Raw genomic sequence first — 26,358 nt, 5'->3', positions numbered from 1 at the left:
GCAAGCAAGGCTAATTTAAATAGAATTAAACAATAGCAGATGGAGCGGCAATTATGGACCAAAGAGTGAAAGCTTGGGTAGGCTACTAACCAAGGAGCAAGATAAATACGGTGTAGTTTCTTTGTATAGCGTGCCAGCTTCGTGGAATTACCCCCCTGGCACCCATCTTCGCACAACTGTGGAACACACCGGCACCCGGGCCCTGCAGAGGGACAGCGCGCGGGCCCGAGACACGCTGCCACCCCGCCACGGCAGCGCCTGCCTCGCACCCACGGGCGGCGAGGGCCCCGCCAGACCCATGTCGCCCCCCCCGAAATCACGCAGGACCGCGTCCCCCACCTCGCCCGCGCGCACCCCCTTCACGTGACGCCCCTAAGCCCCTCCGCTCTTTGTTTATATGCCGCGTGGGGGCCCCGCGCCGGCCGATGGCGTCAGCGCGCCCCGCCCCCCGCCGGAGAGGCCGCTTCCGCCGCGGCGAGCGTCGCGCTGGGGTTGGCGAGGCGGGTTCTGTCTGTCTGTTTTTCCGTCCGTCCGTTCGCCTGTCCGTCCGTCCGTCCGTCCGTCCGTCTGTCTGTCTGCCTGCCTGCGCGCTCCCCGGTGCCGACCGTCGCCCCCCGGCAGCTGGCGGGCGTCGCCCCGGCGGGGGGGGGGAGGGGTGGGGTGGCGGCGGGCCGCCGGTGTCCGCGGCGGTGAGGGCGGCGGAGCATGGCCGCCCCCGGGTCGGAGAAGAGCAGCAAGAAAAAGACGGAGAAGAAGCTCGCCGCCCGTGAGGAGGCGAAGCTGCTGGCGAGCTTCATGGGGGTGATGAACACCATGCGCAAGCAGGTACGGCGGCGGCGGCGGCCGCTCCCCGGCCCGGCGGGGCTCGCGGCGGCCGCTCGTCCCCCGGCGCCGCCGCCCGAGGCTGCCGGGGCTGCCCGCCGCCCGGGTGAGGGTGCGCCGCGGCTTCCCGTCCGCGGAGTTGGGGCGCGGGGAGCGCAAGCCGGGGTGCTGAGGGGGTGAGCAGCTCCGGTGGCCGCCGCGGGGAGGGGTGGCTCCCAGACGCTGCCCTGGCGCCGACACGGGCGTAACAAATCCAGATTTTGCTCGCAGTGGGTTGTTGGTGGTGGTGGTGCGGAAGGCAGACGACGCGGTGGATCCACTTCCTTAATCTAATAATACCTTGCCTGTGGTAGGGGAGAAGTAAAGCTGCGGTTGATCGTAGAATCGTGGAACACCAGATTGGAAGGGACCTCAAGGATCATCTAGTCCAGCCTCTCCTGGCAAAAGCACAGTCTAGGCAAGATGGCCCAGCACCCTGTCCAGCTGAATCTTAAAAGTGACCAATGTCAGGGAAGCCACTGGGGAGATCAGTCCAATGGCTGATAGTTTTCATTGTGAAAAATTTTAGGTGAGTTTCTCCAGTGAGAGTATTCACACAGCCCTTTTCAAACAGGAGCCTGAGGGGAGTAAAAATCTGTTGCTGCTGGACTTAGCAGCTCTTCTCAGAACAAATTGACTGTGTACCCCTGGAAAGGGTATCGGTATAGTGAAGCTGCAGTGGGTGGAGAGGGATTGTGAAAATCATGATTCGGTTTCACAGGTAGCATTTCTTCTTGCACTTTACATCGGGCCATCTCACTTAGAAGCCAGTGGCAGTATAGGGGGCTGGTGGCCTCATCTTTGCAAATTCTGACTTTTTTGACAGATCAGATTCCTAGATCAGTAGCCTAATGATTATTACAGGTGACTCTTCCGTAAGAAAGAGCAAGAGTGGTAACCAGAATTATAATTATGCAAGTCGATTTCAGTTGAGCTGTCCAAACTGAAAGAATTGCTGATTTTTTAAATTGTTTTTCTCCCCGTAAAAAGCTTAGACTTCTGGTACAGGAGCAGAAGGATGATCTGTGTAACTCCTTCCATATGAAGAAATCTTTCTTGGTGGAGGAGAAGCTGACTTCATTGTGGTACTATTGTTCTCTTAAAAACGATGTGGAGCCAAAATTAAAATTGGCTCTGAAGCCAGCAGTTTAAGAACAGTTGGGCACTTCATTCTTGACACTGCCATGAGTTGTATCTTCTAGGGTTTAGCTGCTTGTCCCCCAGTGTTAGTATTGCCAAAGGCTCAGTCCAGATTTTAGTGATGTGTTCATTAGCACTCTGGGTCCTGGCCTAGCACATGGTAACATAGTGTTGATTCTGCTTTTCTCTGGCACTTCAGCTCCGCTCTTCTCTCACTAATGCAGTCAGTTGTGTTGTCTGTGTAAGCCATTTCATGCAACTAAGCTCCTATGTATGAAAAAACAAATTGGTTTAAATGACTTCAGATAGAGGAGTCGAGACTTAAAGCCTGTGATCTTCTTGTTCCATGTAGGTTTTGTTTCTGTTCTAGTTGGGTAAACACATTCCAAGGTGTAGCTGAGTTCATAACTCAACTCATCACTGTTTAGCTCATCCCCCTGTCATTGCTGACAGGGGAATGCCAGATGCTTTTATCCTTTGTAAGTACATAGAGGAAATACTGCCCTCCCTTAGATGTGCAGTCCCTAGCGCAGGAAAATCACAGTGCTTTGCCATGTTAGTACTCCAGTATATGGCACCACGTTGTTTTAAGTACCTCATCTTTCAGTATAATAGAGTGCCAGCTCTCATCTAGTTACAAGTTACTCTGAACAGAGAGAGTGGATCAAGTGCTGTGAAATTTGCGTATACTTCCAGTATGAATTTCAAAATCTGTTATGCCTGGGGAAGTGCAACTCTGAATTTTGCCTCCTGTCAGATTCCTGGAACCCAGATGCAGATGGTGGCTTTGCATATGTCACCCAGTGCTGACTGCTCTAGAAATTATTGTATAGTTCATGACACTCATGATTCTTCTAAGAGATGTCTGTAAGAAGAGGTTAACTATTACTGGAGGGGCAAGGGGAGGTGTGATTATATAGGATAAAATTAGGAAGTCATCAGGAGCCAGAGGAAAACATACTAGTTCAGCTGATTAGTTGTGCTAAAGTTTAAGAGAATTTATAGGCAGCTTGCCTTTGTATTTTGCTAAGTCAAGAACTGTGCTGTGGTTGTAAAACCTAAATATGATACGAGTTAAAAATTTCCTGTGACGGAAATACCTATTCCTCCACATGCATGTTGCTATTTAAATGCATTAGTTTAATGCTGTAGGAAAGTGGGCTGATAGGAAAGTACAGCTGATTTTAAAGAGGCTGCTTTTTGTGTGAGCTGGGATGTAGAGGCAGCCTCCATGCATATGGGAGTTTAGAGTAAACATACCTGTCCTTAGTACTGGTAAGATGGTGGGGGCAGGTATGTTTAGTGTTTGGAGGACTTACTGCTCATCTCCAACATGAAATGGCCCACATCTTTGTGGGTTTTAGAGAGCTGTTTGACAGCATGTGCCTAAAGCCTTTGTTGCAACTTTACAGCTGAGGGGACGTCAGCCAAGAGTGAAGTAATTGAGAATGAAGCTGGGACAGAGTTGCAAGGTGTTGCTGGACCTGTTATTTGGAAGATGAAGTGCCCTAACACAAGCTTGTGCTCGGGTGTGTCCTTTGGTTAATGTAACACCAGTCATCTCTTGCCCTGTTGAGGTGACTCAGAAACACCAGTGGGTCCTTCTGGAAAGAAGTACAGAAATCCTCAGAAGAGTATTAGTTGAAATGGAACAGTCACACCCAGAAACATCCCAGAGAAAGAAACAAAAATGATGGTCTGTTTTGGTTGACATATATTTCTTCCCACACCCAGAGAGGCCTTAGAATATCTGCGGTGCTTCAAATGGTGAGCTAAGGCCTTAAATGTGTCTTAGAAAGTCAACGTGGAGTTCAGGCAGTGGTTGCAAGTCTTAGCAAAGCTTGGCGGCAGGATTTTATGGTATCTTGTGCTGTTGGTTTCTGATGCTTGTTTTGAACCAGATGTGCAAAGAATTTCAGCTTTAAAGGATTTCCTCAGAAACTTTTCTTGAATGGTTTCTTCGTTGGTTTTCTATCCTAAATGGTTTAAAGCTATAGATGTACAAAGGAAGCAGTATGTCACCCGCCCCATCTAACTTCTAATTAAAACTTTTTTTTTTAAATGTATTATATTTTGTCCAACACATGCTTCTTTGCTTAAAGAAACTAAAAAATTGGCTTATTTCAAATAAGTTGCGTATATAGATTATCAGCCTTCTGAGGTGTGCCCTAGATAATATTGTGTGTATGTGGAAAACATTCTCACATAGTTCTAAACAAATATATATTTTCGAGAGTAGAAGCAGTCTTTTCTGTGGTTACTGTTGGGATGGGTGTAGGTGGGTGTTTCTGAAAGTAGTTCCATGAACTTAAGGTAGTAGTTGAAAATGAATTCCTGTTTCTAGGAAGCAGAGCTGCTGTTTTTCTTTCTTAATAAAAAGGATGTTATAATTAACTGTAGTATGGTGTACATTTATTTAATTCAATATGTTCTTAGATTCTTAAATGGTATCCTTTCCATTCAAATGATGTGTTTTTACCCTAGTCCCTTACTCCCATCTCATATTTCCTGACGCCTATTGTAAGTTCTGTCACTTTCCTTTCTTCTTATAGTGCATGACAGCTCATGTGTAGGGGGAAGACTATGTGCTTGCATGCAAATAACAAACAAATGAGAATTAAAAGTGATTTTTTTTTTTTTGTCTGGTAGTTAATTGCTCAAGTGTGACCAGTCAAACCTTCCCAATGAAGTGGTATTTTGGAGATACACTTTATTAAAAATGTTCCACTGAGTGCTTTCAACTTGTTCAACACTTTCACTCTGGTTGGGCAATATGATGGTAGTCTTCAGATATAAGGTTCCTATGAGTTTTTTTTGAAAATCGGCAGCTGAGTAGAGAGCCACTAATAGATGAAAAGAATGTAACATACATGCAGCCCCTGCTAGGTGCTGCAGAGCCTGTGTTATTGGAGGCCGATATAAATGCCACAGAAAAAACTTTAATGAGAGTTCATATGTTGTGACCATCCTTAAGGCACAAGTTCATGGGTAAACAGAATTTGGCTACTTTTCCAGGTTACTGAACTTAACTTCAACTTTCAGAAAATCCTTTTATTACATAATACTCTTGAGTTGTGTGGGTTAAGGAAAACAATTAATTTCCATAAGCTATTTTTAAAGAGATATTGATGAAAGATTTTTGAAAATGCTGATCTTTGCATTTTTGTTGTTTGTTTTTTTTTTTTTTTTCCTCTGATCTAGAAAACTCTGTGTGATGTCATTCTTATGGTTCAAGAAAGAAAAATCCCAGCTCATCGTGTTGTGCTTGCTTCAGCCAGTCATTTTTTCAACTTGATGTTTACTAGTAAGTCTTTTCAAAATTGATTAATTATAAGTTTTTGTGATTATATTCTGTTAGACTTGTGGCTGACAAGCTGTTTATTTTATGGATGTGATTAATTTCAGGGATAAGTATAAATGAAGACTTCCTCATTTTGTGTCCCTTCTTCCATTCATCTCTGTTCACCCTTCCCCTCATTTTCCTTTTAACTCTCTTGATCAAGTCAAGTGTTACTTCATATGTAAGCTCTCCTGTTGCTTGGGCCCATACACTGTATTAGAATTAGTCTCCCTCCCTTACCCTGAAAATTGTGAGTTTCTACTCCCACGACAGAATTTGTCTGCCCCATTGCTTCCCACCATTAGGCGCTTCCACATATAAAGCGTGCTTTCAGAAGTGTAAATATTCTTGCATTTATGTTATCTTTACAAATTCAAACATGTAGTATCTATCTTTTTTTATGCCTTACCCATGAATTGTAAAATTACTGTGCCATAAAACACACACTTCAGTTGAGTAGAAGTGAAATAACCATGCCTCCAATGGTCAGTTTGTAACTGCCAGGGCAAACTTACAGTGCTGTGCCTGGATGTGGGGAGCTCGGAGCTGTCTCTGTTGTTACCAGTTTGAATGTGGAAATCGCTTTTGACAGTGCAGCGTGTGCTTCCTGGTTTTGGTAATGCTAACTTGGCAGCCTGCACTGCTGTCAACAGCATCTATGACCTTTTCTATTTAATACAGTTTACTATAATTTACATAATACAAGCATGCACACATGCCAATTATCTTGCTTGTCCTGCTGCCTCTTTCCCAACCTGGTTTAGTAATCCTGGGAAAACAGCAATCGACTGTGTGCAGTTTTCAGCAGGTTCTCACACTGTATAATCACTTCATTTTCTACTGTTTGCAAAACGTACAATAACTGGAGTGGCTTATTGATTTAGTTTGTTTCTTAATCTATTTGCAGCAAATATGCTTGAATCAAAGTCCTTTGAAGTGGAGCTAAAAGATGCAGAACCTGACATTATTGAACAGCTTGTGGAGTTTGCTTATACTGCAAGGTAGTTTTGTTATTTGAAGCTGATACTTTTTCTAGGAAGCCTGACAATTGTAAATGATAATATCTTAAAATAACACTTTTATGATTCATCAGGTTTTTTTACCATTATGATTCTTTACTTTGTTTAAAGCCTGATGTGACTAGACTTTTATCCTTCTTCCCTTTTCCTTTTTATTTAATCTATAGGAAGCCCTACAGACTAAAAAGAGCAGTAGTTGTCTCCAGAAAGCAATTCAAGCTTTTGACTTCAGTGCTGGAGTCAAATGATACTTACCATTGTTCTGAAATTCAGGACCTTACTGATATCAGCAGGGTTTCTCATTATGGCCTTGGTAGCTATCACACAGAACCATTTCCAGGAATTATATCTTCATCTCAGGACAAGTAGGGTGGATAACTGTTCTGTGAACAGCATTTCCCTCCTATCTCAGGTTGTCCATGTGTGGTTTTTTGTTGTGGGTTGTTTTTTTTTTTCTTTAAACAGAGCTTGTGCAGAAAACTATGATTATAAACAGTGCTTCTTAATCACCTCTCATGTCCAATGGATGTCAGGCCTTTCATCTTTGTATTAATGGGATTAACTCTCCTTAGGAAGGCTTTCTCCTTTCTTTGAGAGGAATCTTATTGTATACTCTATCAGTGGTGGGAGACAGACTGTGTCAGCACCCCAGCCATGTGGTTGCCTTCCCTGGTGCCCAGGCCCTTGTCTGAGGGTTCTGTACCTTTTCATGAAGCACTGCCAGACTGGTGGTTCTGCTTGTGCACTCTGGGCAAATCAGCCAGAGCAGTCTTGACAATGAGTTTAGACAGATTTTGCTGATGCCTGTTTGGGAGTAGGAGTCTGTCAGAAAAAAGGTTCTGTTCATTTTCTGTTTTGTGAAAGTGGCTAATCACACAAGTCAGAGCAATAGTATGGGACTGCAGAAGGCCTGTGTTAAAGGCTAATTCTTCAGAATCCAGGACTGGTTACCCTTTGCCTTTCCTCAGTAAAGTAGAGCAAATCAAAACAATTTGGAAAGATCATGAAGGGAGGCCGTGTCTTCAGACTGTGTGAAAGATTCTTGGGTAACTAGCAGGGAAGTAATTTTGCTATTTATGTGAATTGGTGTAAGTTGCTTTTTTTACTACAACAAAGCAGGTCATTTCAGTGATGCTAATTTTACCCCTTCTGTTTTGCAGAATCTCAGTTAACAGCAATAATGTGCAGTCTTTACTAGATGCAGCAAACCAGTATCAGATTGAACCTGTGAAAAAAATGTGTGTGGACTTTTTAAAAGAACAAGTTGATGCTTCCAATTGTCTTGGTAAGAGAAATGCATACTTAAATTTACTGTCTATTTTTTGACTGTGCTGTTCCTGAAAAATGCATAGGAAAAGACAGTAATATTTGGCTAAATCTAGGCATGTAAAAATAATTTTGCTCTGAATCTGAATGGTTGTCCCTTACTATAGACAAAACTAACTGACAGTTGTCTTGCCAGTGTCAGGGTACACTGACTGTGCTAGGCCTCATCCCAGCTTGGCAGCACCCTGGAGCTTCTTTTTTGTCAGAGAACCTCAGCTGTTCAGTAAGGTGGAGCTTTCAGTTGTTGTTACTGTACTTGGAGATAGAATTTGAAATAATTGTAATTTCTACAAAACTAGCATATGTTCTAAAAGTATGAACAGGATAAGTTTAGATTACTTCTGTTTTTAGTTGCCTCTCCTTTTGACTGAAATACATGAATGTCATCTGGGCAGGTTTGATACTCAGTATGTTCTGTAGCCCTAATGTGAACTTGGTATTATGGAAACGATAAACAGCAAGTAGAACTAAATGCTTTTTCATGCTTAAGATTTTGTGCACTTAATTTGATCAGAGATTAAAGATAAACTGGCTTATAGGGTTTTTTTATTGACATTTGTCATGTAATTCTCCTAGTAACATCTTAATCATGTTATAGATGCTATAACATCAATAGAAATGTTTTGCAAAGAATCTGAATTATAATGATTCAGCTGACACTTTGGTGCAGTACAGCTGTGGCTCTGAAACAACTGCTGGACGAAAGACATTGCCTTCTAAGGAAAATGCCACTTACGCTTGCTTTGAGTCATATTCTCTTCTCTGTGGTTTCTGTTAACTAGAAAATTAATTACGGTTTCTAACACTTGTATTCTTTGTTGCTAATTTATAGCAAAAAGTGAGATAAAGATTAAATCAATATTTCCTCAAGGCATTGTTTACAAGTTGAAATTGTTCTGTGCAGACTCATAGGCAAGTCCACAGTTCCTTGTTTTTTTCTTTTAAAAAGTGTATTTGAAAGAAACCATGGGTTATTTTGAAATGCTTGAAATTTTGTCAAAAGGTGATAGACTGGGATTTTGTTTTTCTAGTTTGTATTTTACTGCTTAGAGCAGCTCAGGCTAGTTCCAGTCCATGGGTTGGTGAGTTGCTCCTACCCTACTTGCCATCTCCTCCATAAAAGGAGGAGGAAGACTGTAGCATGATGAGCAAAAGTTGCTGCTGGAAAGCTGTGCTTACCTGGTTTCTAATGGGAATGGAAATGATGCTTCTCAATAGCAGTTGCTTTTCATACCTTGATGCTAAACTTCTGCCTTTGCAGCAGCATCAACTTGACTTTTTTTTGTGTTGGTCTGCAGCTGACTGTGCTATGTGTACAGAAAAGGCTCAGTTCACTGTGACCCTTAGAGGAAGCCGGGGTTGGTTAGCAGCTGCCGCTTCACAAGCACGTCAGGGGAGGTCATAAAACCTGCATTCAGTTTCTCAAGCTGTTCTGGTTAGACTTAGTTATTGTGATATGGCTCAGACCTGGTTAATGTATTGTTGTTACCTGCTTTGTAGTGAGGAAAGAAGCAGCGATGAAATAGTGCTGGAGAGATAGTTAATACAGCAAGTGCTGCAGGTCTGACTCCAGTTAGTTTGGTAGAGATGGGATCAGCAGCTTGTGCTTATCTTAACTCATCTGCAACTCCAGACAAACTATGACAGCATGTGTTTTAAAGAAAGAAAAAGCATAGTAAAAAATATTGAACTAGGGTTGCAAGTATCACTGAAATTACTGTAATTTTATTCTATTTAACTATAGTAAAGGTAATTGCAATTCAAATTTGGAAGGGTTTTTTCTTAATTTTTCCTTAATAGGTATAAGTGTATTAGCAGAATGCCTAGACTGTCCGGAACTGAAAGCTACTGCAGATGACTTTATCCATCAGCATTTCACTGAAGTTTACAAGACAGATGAGTTTCTTCAGCTTGATGTTAAGCGTGTGACACATCTCTTGAACCAAGATACATTGACAGTGAGGGCAGAAGACCAGGTGAGATCCCTCTTTCATACCGGCTAAGAGCATTGAACTTCACTATCTTTTTTTAATCAAGAACTGGTTTAAAGTATCTTGCTTCTGATGTTCTTACAGTATATGATGCACGTAGTGCTTGCTAAATTGTAGAATAAAAGGTGCAGCCTAGCATGGTCAAAACCAAGTATTAATGAATATCCACATTTCAATGTGGTTGCTATATGTGTTGTTTCAGCAAACTAGAAAGAAGTCATAAAGGGGGTAAGCAAAACAGTTTCCTTTATCAAGATAGCTATAGGGCTTCTGATTCCACAGTATGTGAGCTGAATTAAGTTTGATGTCTTACAGCAGTTGCCCCTAGACTGGGGTTGAAAGCAAACTACTTCAGTGATAAGCAAACTGCACTTTAATGGTTGCATGTCTCTGCAGAAGTATGGCCTCAGCCCATTTCAGAGAAGAGTTGCTTCTGATCCAAACGCATGCATGCACAAGTTAAGCCTGGGTAACTGAGGGACTTGGAAGCAAGATGAACAAAACACTGAAAGCCAGATGCATTGACAGTGATGGATTGGTGGAAGGCCCTTACGTAGGGACTGGACACAGAAAAGTTTAGGTGGCTGAAAGGAGCCTGGAGTTTCACTCAATTAAAAGTTGTAACCTGTGGTAGAAACTACATTCACAGCTGTCCCATTTGGAAAGCTTGATTCAGCTTATAGCACAGCCCAGAGTGCTTGTTTGCCAGCTTGTTCTTCCTCTTGCAGGAAAATAGGAATAGAGGTGTCTGCACTGCAGCCCAAAGAGGTGATTGCAGGGTGGTTGGAGCTGCTGGGTACTTCTTGTAGCTTCTCAGTCAAATCTGTTGAAAACAAACGGAAATCTTGTCTTTCAGGCTATGCTGTTCTGGTGTTTGAACTAGGTAATTTGCTTGGCTATGTCATCGTGAGTTGACTCATACCTTTGAAGTGCAACAGAGGGATCTCATAGCCAAGATGGTATGTGTATCCACTCAGAAATGGATGTTTTCCTGACTGTGAAGTTTAGCTTTCACAAAATTAATGTGTTTTCTTCAGTGTATCTGTTGCAGTAAAAAGCTTTAAAGAAAATAAGAATTACTAAGAGTGAGGGGTAATATCAGGTGATTATGATAGTTGGCTAGTTAGAAGTATAAATATCAACTATGTCAGTTCAACATTCTTGCCACGTGCTGGGAAAAGTTCAGGTCACAGGGTAATAGTCTCAAAGCTGGAAGTGGTGTTTGTCCTGCAGCCAAAATGACACTTTGGAATTTACATTCTTGAAGTTCTGTTGGTAAGGTAGAATGGTGTTCTTTAACTTTGTGGCAGCGGTAGAAATTTTGTGTAGGCAGTGTAGCATCATTAAAATTCCTCTAGAAATTCCTCCGTGTGCAGTATGAAACTGCAGAAGTTTTGCCAGTGATACTATAGGAATCTTTTTTTCTCAGGAGTACTGTTAGAAAATTGACATTATACTCTAACTTTTGTATTGATGTAAAACATATTCACATTTAGCAAAAAAAAGGAAGCTATCTTTAATTACTGTCCTGTTTGTCCTGTACACAAGTAAAGTTTCTGTTGATGAAGGGGTACAATGTTATTGACCCAGTTGAATTTCCTTAGCTGGTGGAATTGAGCCTTAAATATTTTTTTCTTTACTCTCCCTTGATCATTTTGCAGAATTAGAGCTGAGGTGGTTTAGCAGTCCTTCTGAATAACTCTAATTCTACCATGAAATGTCCTTCCGTATTATATCTCAGTCACTCACCACTGATCACTGTGATCAGTTCCAGCTACAGGAGGAGGTATTGACTGTGTTATCACTTGTAATGAAGTTAGTGCTGACTTTGAAGTGGCACATAGTAGATAAGCTTTCTAGGTCTGAGAGCAGCATGGAAGTATCTTAGTACATAGATAATATTGGATTTTCGTTTCATTCCTTCCTGACCCAGAGGACAATCATAAATAGAGCAGATTTCTTGGTTACTTTCTCTGGGTCTGTCTTCCCTGCCCCCTGAGAAAACCCATTATCTCTTCCTGTAAAGAGAATGTTCTTTGAATGGGAAATTTACAGTAGTCTGCAGCTAAAAACTTTAATTTAAATGGTTCCCTAAGACACAAAAATAGCAATGTATTTGGATCCCCAACACTATGATTCGGTAACAGTCTATATCAAGTAGAAGTAGAAGCTATTTCAACATTTCTGGTGAAGTGTTACCTGTGTTATGGCATGGAACTCAAATCACGTTAGACTCCACCAGGTACAGGGGTTACCCACATAAATGTGTGAATTGCAGATTCATGCTTCCCAGTTGGAGGAGAAAAACGTTAAATAGAAGTAGTGGGTGGTTTTGGGTTTTTTGTTTGTTTGTTTGTTTTTAAGTTTGTAGGTGGGTTTTATCCTGTGGTTGTGCATTTGTTTTACTTCAAGACTGAGCATTGTCTTTTTTGGAGTTTGGTTATTTTGTTGGGGTTTTTTGGAAGATGGTGTTGGATCCCCACATACTAAAATGTTAGTGTAAGTTAACCTCCAACAGGCAGAAGAATCAATTTGGAGCATTAAGGTTTAGTTAATTGTTTTACTGTGTGATGATGTACTTTATCCTTTTCTTTCCTCTCTTGTTTAAGGTTTATGATGCAGCAGTCAGATGGTTGAAGTACGATGAGCCAAATCGCCAGCCATACATGGTTGATATTCTTGCTAAAGTCCGATTTCCTCTTATATCAAAGAACTTCTTAAGTAAAACAGTTCAGGCTGAACCACTTATTCAGGATAACCCAGAATGCCTTAAAATGGTGATCAGTAAGTTGACCTCTTGCTGAAATCTTTAATGTTCTGTATAATTTTTAAAATGCTGTGGAATTTTGGAAAATTGTTTGCTTTGAAATGCTTTGACAAGGTTTTCTCATTAAATTCATCAGACTGTGTTCCCCCTGGGATGCTGTGTTGGGCTGAAGCTGGATTAGTAGATTATCATGTAAATAAAACGCAGTTTATGTAACAGAGTGTGGCTTTTCATTTCTTTCCTCCTAGCAAATGACTTGAACTCCATGACAAGTAATGGAATGGAGGTTTTGTCAATGAGTTGTTAGGATAATTGGAAGTGTTAGTGTGCCTTTGGGACAGGCTAGTAAGTTCAATATTGTTCATGTTCTTATGTGAATTAATAAACAAAATGTTTTATGTCAAAATTTTGAATATTATAAAGCTTTCCTAAGGAAACTAGAATGTTACGTATTTGTTGCAGTGTTTTTATCTCTAATATATCTCTATATCTCCAATATATGCTGACCGTTGAGCCTACAGACAGTTGAATTCTCAAGGTGCAGATGAGATGGAGAGCAAGCTCCCCATTTGCTTTTAGACACAGTTTGTGAAATTTTATCATGTAAGAAAGAAAAGCCAAGATGTTGATAAAGATACTGGAAAGAAATATTTTAATTTTGTTAGTGGTTAACTAGTTGGCTTCATTTTAGTGTAGATCTAAAAACCGGTATGCAACTGTTTTCCTTCAGCCTCAATGAGCAAGGTTTAAATTAACCTATATGTTGGTAAGTATTTGCTGACCATCAACACCTCAGTCATACTTCTTGTGTGACATGGAGTTGGGTGCATTGTTTAAGACATAAGGATTTTTGTCTTGTTTTAGTGGCTTGCAATCTCACTATTTTTGCATTCATTGGAATGCGTCTTAGGAGAATGCTTATTTTCTTATACCAATTGTAACTAATATTTTACATTTTCAAGCTAAGTACAGAAGTGTTTTCATGAGGTACAATCAGTTGGTGTATAATGTGAGTCTGTAGCCATGTCCTGTTTTCACACGGAGCAGGCAATTTGAAATAGAGTATAAATCTGGATGTATGCTCCCAGCCTCGTGCTGGTGTGCATTCTTCCCTTTTAAATCAAAGATGTTATGTAGCAACTTGTTTTCCCCCCCTTTTACCTCCTTTCCCGCTCCCCCCTATCCCTGCCTCTGAAACATCTCTTCCCACGTACGAGCTACCCTGGATCTGCAAACGGTTGTTGTCTTCCTTCCAGGTGGGATGCGATACCATCTACTTTCCCCAGAAGACAGAGAAGAGTTAGTGGAAGGTACACGGCCAAGGAGAAAAAAACATGATTATCGCATTGCTTTGTTTGGAGGCTCACAGCCCCAGTCCTGCCGATATTTTAATCCAAAGGTAATCGTTACCTCAGAATGCATTAAGATTCACTGTTTGTAATGATAAATGTTTTATTTGCTGATGATATTAAGACCTAATCATCTACAAAATGGTATTAGGAAGGATGTATGTCCTGTCTCTTGGGTATACAATTGGAAGGGTATGGTTAATTAGGTATTTTCATATCTGTGTACCTAGATGTAATACTTGATTTTTAATAGAATGACTATGTGTGTGTTGGCAATATTAGCTATGGAGTTCTGCTAAATACATCTGAGCTGAGATTTGATTGGTATGTGCATCCTACAGCTGGAACTAAATAAAAGGTCACTGAAACATCAAGCAATCGGTTAGGAATACATGAAAGTCTGTATGCATGTGCATGTGTGTATGTGTTCAGAGAATAACTCAAAGCAATTTCTTTTTAACACAAGTTAAATTATTGGCTATATGTTAGTGTAGAATCCAGTTTTAGAGTGCAAGGTGGCTTTTCAGTGCATTTATTATAAATATGTAACCACTTATAAATCCCAATGGTTCGCAGTTTTGTTAGTTCTTAAGAACTCCATATATATGGGGAAGAATTGGGAGCCAAGTATTCTGTAAGTGGAAAAGAGTGAGTTTCTACAACAAAAAACTTAGAGATGGCCAATTTAGAGCAAGCAAGCAAGCTTTGCCTGAAACTTGTTTCCATGTTTCCTGAATAAAATCAAGCCACAGGTATGGTGTATATTTCAGCTATACAGACTAGATGGTCTAGAAACATCAGCTGCGCACAAAAGAATTATCTAAACTCTGTTTTACCAGGCAAGCATATGCAGTAATACGGAAAAAAGTTACCACATAAATATCAGGGCTCTCTAAGTTATGTGATCACATACATGTAATATTTTGTTGCAGAAATTCTGGTTGTTCTAACTTAGCACATTAAATGTTTGTTATAATTTCAAACAGTTTTTTGTGTGTTATCTGTGTGAACTTTATAGTCAGTGTGAGCCCTGTCAAATCTAATTCAAAATGAACGAGCCCTTGGAATGTGCTTTGAACTCATCATTCACATTCCCTTATGTAAGATAAAATTGAAGCGACCTTCTTTGAGCACCCGTTGAAGAGAAAAGGTACCAGCTTTGATTTAGTTTGAGAAACACTTAATATGTATTTTTATTGGGAATTCCAAATTTCTAAATAATGACCACCTTTTTGCTTCATACATATACTCCAGCTGAGGGCAGTACTCCCACTGAGGGCAAGGAGGTGAAGGGAACAGAGCAGATAATTCTTTCCAAGGTCTGAGCTGGGGAAGCCTTTGATCAGGGCGTTCATCCTTTTCAAACAGTTACTTGGTTTTGGCATTTTAACAAGTTGTAATTCACCCAATATGCTCTGACCTTTCTTTTATTAGAAGGAAATCAGATCAAAGTTTCTCTTTCTTAATCTCCGGTTACTTATGTTAGAACAAAGCTGATTTTAGGCAGGATGGAAACTAGCTTTGAGTATTACTGTCCCAGTCATTAATTGGCAATGGTGTTATCAGCATAGCATGCGTGTGGTCTCTTTACCAACCTAACTGATAGGTTAAATTCCGTAAGTGCCTGATGTCAGTGGTGATCAGAACTCAAAAGATGGGGATTGTTGCTTCCTCACTCCTTATAAACTATTATAACCCCCTTAAGTTGTCACCATGTATTTTCTGAAAACTTAATCTTGTTAGAAAAATAATCTTGGTGCATGCTGAGTGGGAGCAACAGGCAAAGACTTACAAGTAAAAGGAAAATTATGTATGTAGTTAGGTGATCTTCAGTCAGACCTAAACTATAATATTACAAAGAAATCTGTTCTGTGGACAAAAAGTCGTATCTATATGAGTCTACATAAAGTGTAGGATAAAATAGCTCATTTTTTTTAATAGACTATTTGTCCAGATATAACACCAAAAAAGAACTGAGTTTGGAAGAAATTGTGCAGAACTGCCTCTTGATCAAGCTTTATGGCCTTGCCATGTGGATTAATGGGGGGAGATGTGGAGGACAGGGAAGGAGAAGGAAAAAAAGTGGGTAGTTGGAGAACTTGATTCTAACAAGCATGTCTTCCCTGAATGTTTTCCTAGTGCTTACATCCTTTCGCGGGTATTCTTAGCTACCCTGTCATGTCTTGCTGAATAGCTTTTACTTACTTCAGTTCAACTCTAAGGTATTTAAAGGTCCTTTTCTGGATGTTTTGCTTGAGTATCTGAATTTGATCTTTAGCTATGACAACAGCTTCTTAAATGCAACAAAGCAAGGATCCAGAACCCCTGTGGGGTTAGCATCTTATGCATGCAAAATAAGTGTGGATGTAAGACTCCAGTGCTGCAAAGACTGTATCACGTTTAACTCATTTTAATTAGTCTTATGAAAAGATGATGGGAGTGTCACAGAGCAGAGAATTAAGGTTGTGTATGCGCTTCTGCAAGGTTAGGACCTTGGGAACAGATTTAAGTTTTGTTTGTTGTCTGTTGAACTGCTTGAATAGTGACCTAGTCCTTCACTTTTGGTTTTAATTAAATTCAGTAATTTAATTAAATCCTTACATGTCAGCTAAAGAAACAGTTCAAAACAAATGTTATGTTTCTCCTGAAAATATTTGCTCAGTTGTGATATAAATTTAAATCATTCTAACACTATAAAACTATTGCAAAAAAACTTTTCACTGATTGCTTTGCATGCAAAATAAGTCTCTTAACGTTGATCTTCATTTCCCTGTTGTCCGAAAGGGTTCTGTACATAAGAATGGATGGGATACTGTATGTTATTTGTTGAGACTGTTAGCAGTATTACTTTAAGTCTGTATTTGTCGTCTTTGTTGCACTGTAACTGATACTTCTATTGATGCATGTAATTCATCAAGAGAGCAAAATGATGCAACAGGACAGATGCAAATGGGCATAAAACTTGTGGAGCAATCTGGCACTACTTTGAGTAGAGCTGTTTGTTTTCAGAATACTAGTAGAAATCCTAGATGTCCTATTAATGGTGGTAGGAAGCATTTTCTTGAATTTTCCACATAATATTTTTAAAAAGCTTCTTTTTTTTTTTTTTTTCCCCAGGTTGGGAATAAAATACTTTTTGTTTTCTTTCATGAATTCTTGATAAAAATTTATACACGACCTTATGGGATTTTAAGGCAGAAATATGCTTATTCTTTTGAAATTGCTGTCTCTTGTGACAGAAATGGCTGGAAGTTTTAACTTTTCAACAGTGCAAAATCCAGCAATGGCAAGTATAAAGTAACAGATGCCTGGTGTCCCTAGTTCCTGATGATTAAAGGAACCAAGGAACCAGCACACCTTTTGTGAGGAGATAAAGCTGTAGTCAATAAGGTATTAGTGGGGAGGTTGTCCCTATTAGGCATGTCTGCTGTTTTCACTGACAAACTTGGGAGAGAATGTATCTACTGAAAATGAGGGAAAAATCTTAAACAAAAGGAGGTACTTTCACATGGCCCATAATTACATGTGCCATTCCTGTCACAGGGTCTTGTGGCTGCTAGGAGTTCAGATAGTTTGAATAAGTGATTAAATAAGTTCATGGAAGAGGGAAAAAACCTTCCAGTTCAAAACAAGGATACAGCTTCTGCCTCTGGTGTCCTGCATCACAATTTGTTGAAAACAAAGATCAGCAGGGAAAGTGTCACCATATACCAATCTTCTTCTGTCCTTCCCTACACAGCCCCCAGAAATGAGGCTTGCCACTAGCCAGGGCTGTGTGGATCCTGACTGTGGCATAAAGCAGCTCTTCTGCATAATTCTTAAATGTGTAAAATGCATAAATTAAAATTAGTTCTATGTGGTGCAGACTAACGTTGAAGAGCATGACAAGAGAATGACCCAAATTGCCTCCTGAAGAAAGAGGAGGACACTGCTGAACATGCTCAGGTTATGGCGTTTCATTTGGTAAAGGTGTGGATGAAATGGTAGCTATGAACTGAAGCCATAAAAGTGGATCAGATCACAGCCATTTATAACAGTAAAGGGGAAAAAAACAGGGTTTTTTTTTTGTAAAAGTGCCAGAAGTTTGAGCTAGAAAATATGTTAATCTTGCACAATGCACTAAGACATTTTCTTAAGATTTATGCAGCTATTTATTTTGCCATGCTGTAGTATGGCTTTCCTTTCTAGGATGCCCCAGGACCTGTTTCTCACCATAAAGGGCCACATGCACCTGCCAGCTCTTCTTGATATGGGGGATGCCACAAGAAAAGATTGTAAGATGTTTTGGACTATAACATGCTCTGCCTCTCTTTCTTTGAACCCCCATGTAGGAGTCGCTGTTCTTCCTCATTGACCAAGGTGTTTGAAGTATGTCCTTGCTAAGAAAATGTAATGATGTAACGTCTTGTGTGAACCATTACAATGAAGGTCATTCAGCAGGTTGAGCTAGACCATCCTGAGGTGGCACAGATAACAGTTAAGGTCCCATACTTTCCTGTTCAGAGCAGGATACAAGCTATGCTCATGGAATATAAGAAGTGTTTCTTGTGCTGTATGCTATCCTGGTCTGCCATCAGTTGCTGAGTTTGGTGTTCTTATGGCTTTGGGCAGTGTTACTGCCCATATTTGATACTTGCTGGTTTTGCCAATCCATGCAAAAATCAGTTTCTAGGCAACGTGACTGCCAGTATTTGTGATGGAGCATTACTCTATTTCTCATGCTATCAACTGTGGATAGCTATAGATCATTTGTGTTTTGTAAATTCTGTAAATAAGCTTCTAGCTGTCATGGTAATAAAGTATGTATCAGAGCTTTTTAACTGAGTTGCTTGTCAATTTGGATATTATCTTCTCCTTTTTCCATCGCCTTTGTTTGGTACATTCTGTATTTTATTTTTTTTTTTTTTTTTTTTTTTTAGAAATAATCTGTTACTATGTGTAAGATGTCTTTTTCTATTCCTAGAAAAGAAAATGCAATCCTACTTAATTGATCACATGCATTGTTTCTGACATGGTAGCAGTAGGAGGCCAATTCTGTTGGGGAAAAAAAATAAATCTGTTTTTCAGGGAAGCTGTACTGGGTGCACACAGGGAATGAGGAAATAGAAATTCATAATGTCATGGTTCATTGCAGCTAACTATGTCTGTGTCTAAGAGAATTTTTCAAGAGTACGCCTGAGGAGTGTTCTTCAATAAACAGTATTCATGTTTGTTTTGAAAAGGAACTTTAAAACTGACCGTATCTAAATCTCTATGAAAAGCTCTGTTTGAAAAACACTCGCTGTGCAGGTAAGTGTTATAATCTATTAGACATTACCTGTTCTTTGTAATGCAGGATTACAGCTGGACAGACATCCGATGTCCCTTTGAAAAGCGCAGGGATGCAGCTTGTGTCTTCTGGGACAACGTAGTTTATATTTTGGGTGGTTCCCAGCTCTTCCCTATAAAGCGAATGGACTGCTACAATGTGGTGAAGGATAGCTGGTATTCCAAGCTAGGACCTCCAACACCTCGAGATAGCCTTGCAGCCTGTGCTGCTGAGGGCAAAATTTATACATCTGGTGGTTCAGAAGTGGGTAAGACACTAAAAATCTTTAAAACAAACAAACAAACAAAAAAAAAAAAAAAGCACAAACAGAGATACCTGGAAATTTTTCTGGTTTTTGCATGACTGTTGAAAAGAAACTGCACGTTGCCATGTTAGCCTAATGAGTTTATTTTCCCATATTTAGGATTTTATCCTCCCCACAATTCAACAACCTATTTCTGTTGTGTTTTTAAAACGGTTTCACTGATTGAAATGATTGATGCTTACATTAACTAGAGCATAAAGTACACTGTAACTCTTAAGAGTGAAGTAGGGATAAGCAAATATATTTTGGGAGTCCCAGTCTGCTTTTAGCTTACTTCTATAAATCCACATACTCAATGTGGTTTAAAATTATCTGTGATCTATGTCCAGAATAGCTGCATTTTGACAATGGCATTCCTCATATACGATATATATTGGGCCTAATGAGGTTTTTTAAAGGAGAAAAAAGGGTGAAAAAAGCTTTTGAAACTACTGCTTTTGGTGGTGAAATCATACTTGGCCTTGTAAAGGAATTTGTCCAATTTTTCTGTCAAATGACAGAAGTTATCTTCTGTTAGTTTGTTATTCTGTTTGTTTGCTTCAGTAAATGGAGAATACTACATTCTTTAGATGTTACTACTCATCATAGTAAAAAAAAAAAAAACCCAAAAAAACAAACAAACCAAAGCAACATTGGATTTCTTTTTCCTCCCCTAAAAAACTAATGGCTGACTTATGCAATGGTGTTATAGCAACATTTTAAAATGCATTTTGTCTAAATCTGATACATTATCAACATACCAAAAGTTGAAATGTAGGTATGCTATATCCATAAAAATACAGAACTTTAGAAAAAGCTGTGTTCTGGGGAAAAAAAAAAAAAAAGAAAAAAAAAAAAAAAGAAGGAAAACCATAGAGCCAGGCAGAAATTTTCTGGTAGATCCTTCTGCGTTCTACCTTGCTGCAGAGGGAGGTGAGTAGAGAAAAAAGGGTCATAATCGGTGCTTAACACTGATAAATCACTTAATGGGAAGCTGTGACATTTAGGTAATGTTACCTGACTGCTAAAGTATTTTAAGAGGTCTCATGTAGCAGCAGATCAGACAGTTCCCAGCTGTACTAGACGGTTCCTAGCTGCCACCTACTGTGGTAAATGTGAAATAGCACCTTTCCTGTTACTTGCAATACGCTTAACTAAGGCTGCATGGGGAAACTTTAAACACTACAAATTCTCATAAATCTTCCTGCTTACCCACATGTCAGTTCATGAGGCAGTATGATACAAACTTGGACTGTGTAGTTTATTTTCTCATACATTGTAATTAGTTAATTCAACTGTAATGGAAATTTTAATTTAGGAGTTTCCTTTTAAATCTACCTTCACGTCACTGCACAGTTTCACTTTGCTTTCCATAAATATTGAAGACAGAATAGTAAATGCTAAAAATTAATAATGGTTTTTATTTTGCCTGTACTTTTTTTTTTTCTTCCTTGGAATCCAGTGAGCACTGCTTGTTTGAAAAAGCCTGCCCATCTTGAATCTAGTATTTTCCAATTTGGAGCAGGCAATTATGTGAAACCATTAATCGGATAAAATGCTGAAATGTGTTTAGCTGTAGAGAAATATAAAAATCGTGTGGTTTTTGCATTGATTGAAGAATTTGGAAAACAAATTACTGTAACAGCCCACGACAGAAAACAGGGTTTATTTCCCCTTTTTTTAACTGATGGGAGTACCGTTTTATTCACAATAGCTAGCAGAGTTTGGACGCTAAACGTAGTAAATTCTTCCACTATATTTAAGTGCAGGAAAAATATTTATACTGACAGCATACTGAAAATGGAAGCTTTTACCTGTTTAAAAAAAGATATTAAACACTTCTGCTATATTTCCCATATATGAGAATTTCTACAACTTCAAAGCAATAAGGATGTCTATTTACATCAAGGAAAAAATATGTCCCACTCTATACAGTTCTTAGTGATACTGAGAATTACATGGTAGGAGTAAACAAACTCACAGTTTATAGAAGTCTGCTCCTGTATTTTGGGTCAGGAAACAGCACTGTTTTGAGGGTTCAGATCCCCAGCTGGTAGTGAGTGCTGCCAGTGTGACACACTTAATTTCTAGAAGTAGAAAGTCAAGGAAGAAGAGGTACAAGAAAAGGCATCTTTAACTGTTCTAGGTGAATATATCCGTTGAAACAAAGGGGAGGAGGATCCTGGCTCTGTTCGAAGGAAGTTGTATCCAGCCTTCTCTGCTTTGGCTATGGTTCAGCTAGTTACCTGAGCACAAGTCTTTAAGCTCCCATCTATCTTCACTAGAAAAATTGCTTTTGATTTCAGTAATAGTTTTATTGGCCCTTGAGGGACCTTGCACTTCCAGATAATGAGTATTTGCTAGTCCCCAGGAAGAAAGTAAACCAGTGAGGGGTAGCTGTCTTGTGGTTGCCGATAATTCAGGAGTATGTTATAACATAATCAAGCGATCTAATTCCAAAGGTAACAAGTATTTTGGGAATTGGGCAAGTCACATTGCTCAGAGGAAAAAGACTCATGTGAATCTATACCAAGTTTATAAAGCTGGTTGCATCTTCACGTATGAAAGTTCAATATATTCCCAAGTAGTGAGAGTAGCGTGAGATGATGACAATATGACTGGTAATTTATATATATCTCTATTCAGTACTTATTCCCCACCTAAAAAAAAAAAAAAAATCCTCATAATTTCTTTTTAAACGTAAAAAGCAAATTTATAAACTTACGTGCATATTTTGTAACAAGAGTCAAAAGAATGACCAGTATGTACTTTCTGACTAGTCCCAAGTTTCAAGTTGGTTAGTTCTGCTGTTGGAAGTGGGAAAGCAGCTTTCCCTTTTCAACTCACAAATAAAGCATCAATTTGATAATTACTGTTAGATTCTTCCCTTGAAAGACAACCATAAAAATTAATGCGACTTTGGTGGGTTTCTATTTTTTTAAGGAAATTCTGCACTGTATTTATTTGAATGCTATGACACGAGAACAGAAAGCTGGCACACAAAGCCCAGCATGCTGACTCAGCGATGCAGCCATGGAATGGTCGAGGCGAATGGTCTCATTTATGTATGTGGAGGAAGCTTGGGAAACAATGTTTCTGGAAGAGTCCTAAATTCTTGTGAAGTCTATGATCCAGCCACTGAAACGTAAGTATTGCATCAATTCTGACTATTTTTGGTTGCTCGTGACTTTGCTTGCTGTGTAAATAACCGAAATATAGATGAATAGGAAGAATTGTATGTGGTAATTCTCCCAAGTTAAGCAGTAATGAATCAGTTATTTGTAGTTTTATTTAAAAGGTAGTTTTTCTTAAGCAGCTTGCTTCCATATTTCATTTTCCTAATGCTAGGTTTTGTTAACTTATTTTATACTTATTTTCTAGGAACTAAACAGTGAGTTTCCCTGGTTTGTTTGGTTTTCTTTTTCCCCAGGTGGACTGAGCTGTGTCCAATGATTGAAGCCAGGAAAAATCATGGGCTGGTGTTTGTAAAGGACAAAATATTTGCTGTGGGTGGACAAAATGGCTTAGGTACTTGAATTCTATTAATTATCTAGCTGGTCACACAAGGCTTCACGGGGGCCCCTTTTTGCTTTTGCAAAGAATTCATTCTGCTCTGTTCAGCTGACGAACTTTGAGCAGTACCACAAAACATGTCCTGTTATTGTCACATCATTGTTGCCTCCCTTCTTTCACCTTCCTTTTTCACCTAATTTTTCAGATTCTTTCACTAATGGCAGTACAGTCAAAATCAGATATGCACCCCATACTGTAGCGCAGTTCTGCAGTAGTTAAAATGGCGAAACCAGTCACCTGAAAAGACAATATTGGTTAGTTATTTTTTAGCTGTTATGTATTTTGAGGGATTTTAGCATTCTTTTGAGAGATGGGTAAAGGTGTAGCCACTATTTTTGGAACTTCAGTTTAAAGATTTGGAGCTAGTCAGGTATTTTAACATGGTGTAAAAGCGGGAACTTTCTTGACTGCCCTAGTTTTGAAATATGACTTACTGTCATGGGCAGGTTGTTTATGATCTGCCTAACTCCTTGTCTTTTAAACTACAATAATAATAGTTTATTTCCCTGGATAATTGAATTTTAATTACACAGAGTTTCGGAAGTGCTTTTCCAAATGGAGAATTCTCAGCTATGAGGTTTATTAATAACTACTTACAGTAATTGAAATATTTGATTTCAGATTAATGCTGTTTTAGAATATAGCTTGTATTTTAGCTACTAAATATTTTCCAGCATGATTGATTTCTAATGCAAAAATATCAGCAGATGCCTTTTTTGCACAAACATTTTATCAATCAGTTATAGCCACAGCTGCCATTTTGCACAGTTAGTGTATTCACTGACTGCTTATTTTAGAAGTGTGTTCTATTGAACGAGTAAGAGTATTGTTTTGCTGGTCATAGTCTGTAGCCTGACTGATTAATTGTTCTTACTGTAATATAATGGGCAAGAGTTATGTCTGAGGTGAAATATTCATACCTGTTAACATCATATAAAGGTTTCTTAATCTCCCAGATCTAACAATTCAGGACTGGGAGTGAAAACTGTGAGTTTTACTACAGTTGCTAAATAGGGATAACAGGATGCTTGTAGATACCGTGAAGTGAAATTACTAGCCTACTTCCTAAACAAGCAAATCTTAGTCACCAGGTCTACTCTTCTCTAATAACTTCTGATTCCCTTGGTCCTTTTCAAAGGGAATTAGGCTTTTAAACTTCAGTGATTTTAGTATCATAATGAAGGAGAGTCATCCTCTTATCAGTAAATGACAAATTTAGGTAAAGGTACCAGTGATCCCTCTAGAATGAAATGCCCTCACTGGAGAAAAGTTTCAGGTGGATTCCCATGTTTTAGTCATTAGCCACCAATCCGTAAAATTCAGCATTGTTAGTTCTTCTGTTCATGAAGTAACATGTTAATCTCTAGAAAGCATATAATGCATAATTTGTTACACCTCACTTTCGGCCTTTTTACGAGTTTCTGTATTTATAAAATGGTAAACCATTAGTTTAGAAACCTATGGCCTTTTTTTCTGTTTGTTTGTTTGTTTTACTGTTTTAATCTGAACCTTGAAAATAAAGACTAAGTTTAATGAAGCATTTATATGCGCTAGTTCAGCCCATATGGTACAATGTAATAAGCAGTCATCTATCTTATTGCTTTGTAGGTGGCCTTGATAATGTAGAATATTACGATATCAAGATGAATGAATGGAAGATGGTGTCTCCAATGCCATGGAAGGGTGTAACAGTGAAGTGTGCTGCTGTGGGATCTATAGTCTATGTCCTGGCTGGTTTTCAGGGTGTTGGTCGATTAGGGCATATTCTTGAATATAATACGGAAACAGACAAGTGGATAGCCAACTCCAAAGTCCGTGCTTTCCCAGTGACAAGTTGTTTAATCTGTGTTGTAGACACTTGTGGGGCAAATGAAGAAACTTTAGAGACCTGAAGACCTGTAGGAGATGCTGAGACATTCTTCAAGGACTTGGGGAAAGATGGCTATTGGTGCTTTGCTTCCATGTTTTACTGGATCTTGTTAAACTGAGTACTGGGAAAAACTGAGATGCAGTCTTTCAATTTGTATATACAGCATATTGTATAACATGGATTTTGTCATGCCCGTTTTCTTGTCTGTTTTAAGAGATGGGGATGTGTTTTGAGAATCCACTTACCTAGCTGAGATCATATGACATCTTCCTTTAAAAGGAGTCTGTGTGTGGCCTTGTCAGAAATAGACCCGATCCAATTACTTAGAAGAACTCAAAGCATTTGATGAAGATAAGATTTCTGGTTAAATGCCACTTTACCGAGCTCAGTTGCAGAGATTCTTCATTTAATAAAGGTGAGTAAATGCAGTTTGGGTCATGAGAGAAAAGAACAAAAATGTTTCTCGTTTATACCTGCCTGCAGAAATCTTACTAGGATGCAATGAAGATTCTTCCTCAGGAAAGACCAAGGACAGCAGTGTAATAAAGATTCCCATGGTGAATGGGGAAAGGTATACGGCTCTCTAGATTGTGATAGCTGCCCTCTTCCAGTGACTTTCTTCCATCATTTGCATGACTACACATCAATTTCTAAAGTTAGACAGGCCATATATGTAGATTAGAGAAACGCTTTGCTAACGACATCTTTGGCATTTTGGGAAGCTTTCAGAGAAAGACTCATTTTTTTATTGTACTGAGATAGGGGGATGGTGGGAGAAGTCCGCAATAACTGTGCACTGTAATTAGCAAGCTGGAAACTTGGGATTAATTTTCAGTATCTTCCCAGGCATCAGACTGCACGTAGTGTGGACGCCCAATGATTAGCAAAGACGGGAACAGGACTGGGAAAGCAAAGTCAATACAACAAATGTATTGATTTTTCTTCTTGAAAATTACTGTTTTTAAAATGGCATGAACAAAGTCATTAAAGATACTTTATAGAAGTCTTCTAAAGTTGCACATGGTTATTAATCTCTGGTTTATAAGCATATAGTTCTGTAAAGGTTTCCAGACAACTGATAGTAAGTTTCTTCCAGAGTAGAGGTTCAGCTTGTCAAGCTATTGGTGTTCAATACTGTGTACATCTTCCAACTTCTGCAAAACCATACAAATGATGTATGTACATTTGTCCCGCTCCCATGCTAGTTTATTAATATATTCATCCTAATTTTGTCACCTCTCTTCTAACTTCCTAGTTTTTTCAGATCTGTTTCTGTGAGACTATCGAGTTAACTTTAAAAGTTGGTGCTTGTCTGCCAGTACCTTGTGCATCACTGGTGGTGTGGATTTTTAGTCTGTTTTCTGAAGATCCTGTAAGTTTTCTCAAGTAGCGTAAATTCTACTTTTCAAAGTCAGCGGTTCTTTGTAGACTTCCTCCTGGTTTTCTTCCACATCCTAACAACTCTGCATGTACGGACAGTAGATACTCATGGGGTAAATAGTGGTTCCTG

The 26,358-nt window shown here is 39.3% G+C and overlaps 1 protein-coding gene across 2 annotated transcripts; it reads left to right on the top strand.

Moving 5' to 3' along the window:
• Window positions 1-433: 433 nt before the first annotated feature.
• Window positions 434-25,851, top strand: KLHL7 (kelch like family member 7). 2 transcript variants are annotated; one of them, XM_042801671.1, is made up of 12 exons: window positions 738-825; window positions 1,176-1,390; window positions 5,203-5,305; window positions 6,249-6,342; window positions 7,521-7,645; window positions 9,487-9,662; window positions 12,287-12,461; window positions 13,701-13,843; window positions 19,129-19,369; window positions 22,349-22,550; window positions 22,836-22,933; window positions 24,587-25,851. In XM_042801671.1, the coding sequence occupies exons 3-12, from the start codon at window positions 5,227-5,229 to the stop codon at window positions 24,868-24,870; spliced, it is 1,617 nt and encodes a 538-aa protein (XP_042657605.1). In that variant the 5' UTR covers window positions 738-825; window positions 1,176-1,390; window positions 5,203-5,226; the 3' UTR covers window positions 24,871-25,851. The 2 variants fall into 2 exon arrangements, with proteins under 2 accessions (XP_042657604.1, XP_042657605.1); XM_042801670.1 differs by lacking the exon at window positions 1,176-1,390 and having other exon boundaries at window positions 434-825.
• Window positions 25,852-26,358: the final 507 nt, after the last annotated feature.

The sequence above is a fragment of the Tyto alba genome, unplaced genomic scaffold (genome assembly GCF_018691265.1).
Source record: "Tyto alba isolate M040663 unplaced genomic scaffold, T.alba_DEE_v4.0 Super-Scaffold_38, whole genome shotgun sequence".
Classification (NCBI taxonomy): Eukaryota; Metazoa; Chordata; class Aves; order Strigiformes; family Tytonidae; genus Tyto; species Tyto alba.
Note: the sequence above shows the minus strand (reverse complement) of the source record. Positions and strands in the feature narration are given on the sequence as shown.

Coding starts and splice junctions, on each gene's coding strand:
- KLHL7 (XM_042801670.1), top strand. CDS start 706: ATGGCCGCCCCCGGGTCGGAGAAGAGCAGCAAGAAAAAGACGGAGAAG. Junction 7,646..9,486: donor TGATGCTTCCAATTGTCTTG/GTAAGAGAAATG, acceptor TTTCCTTAATAG/GTATAAGTGTATTAGCAGAA. Junction 22,551..22,835: donor TATGATCCAGCCACTGAAAC/GTAAGTATTGCA, acceptor CTTTTTCCCCAG/GTGGACTGAGCTGTGTCCAA.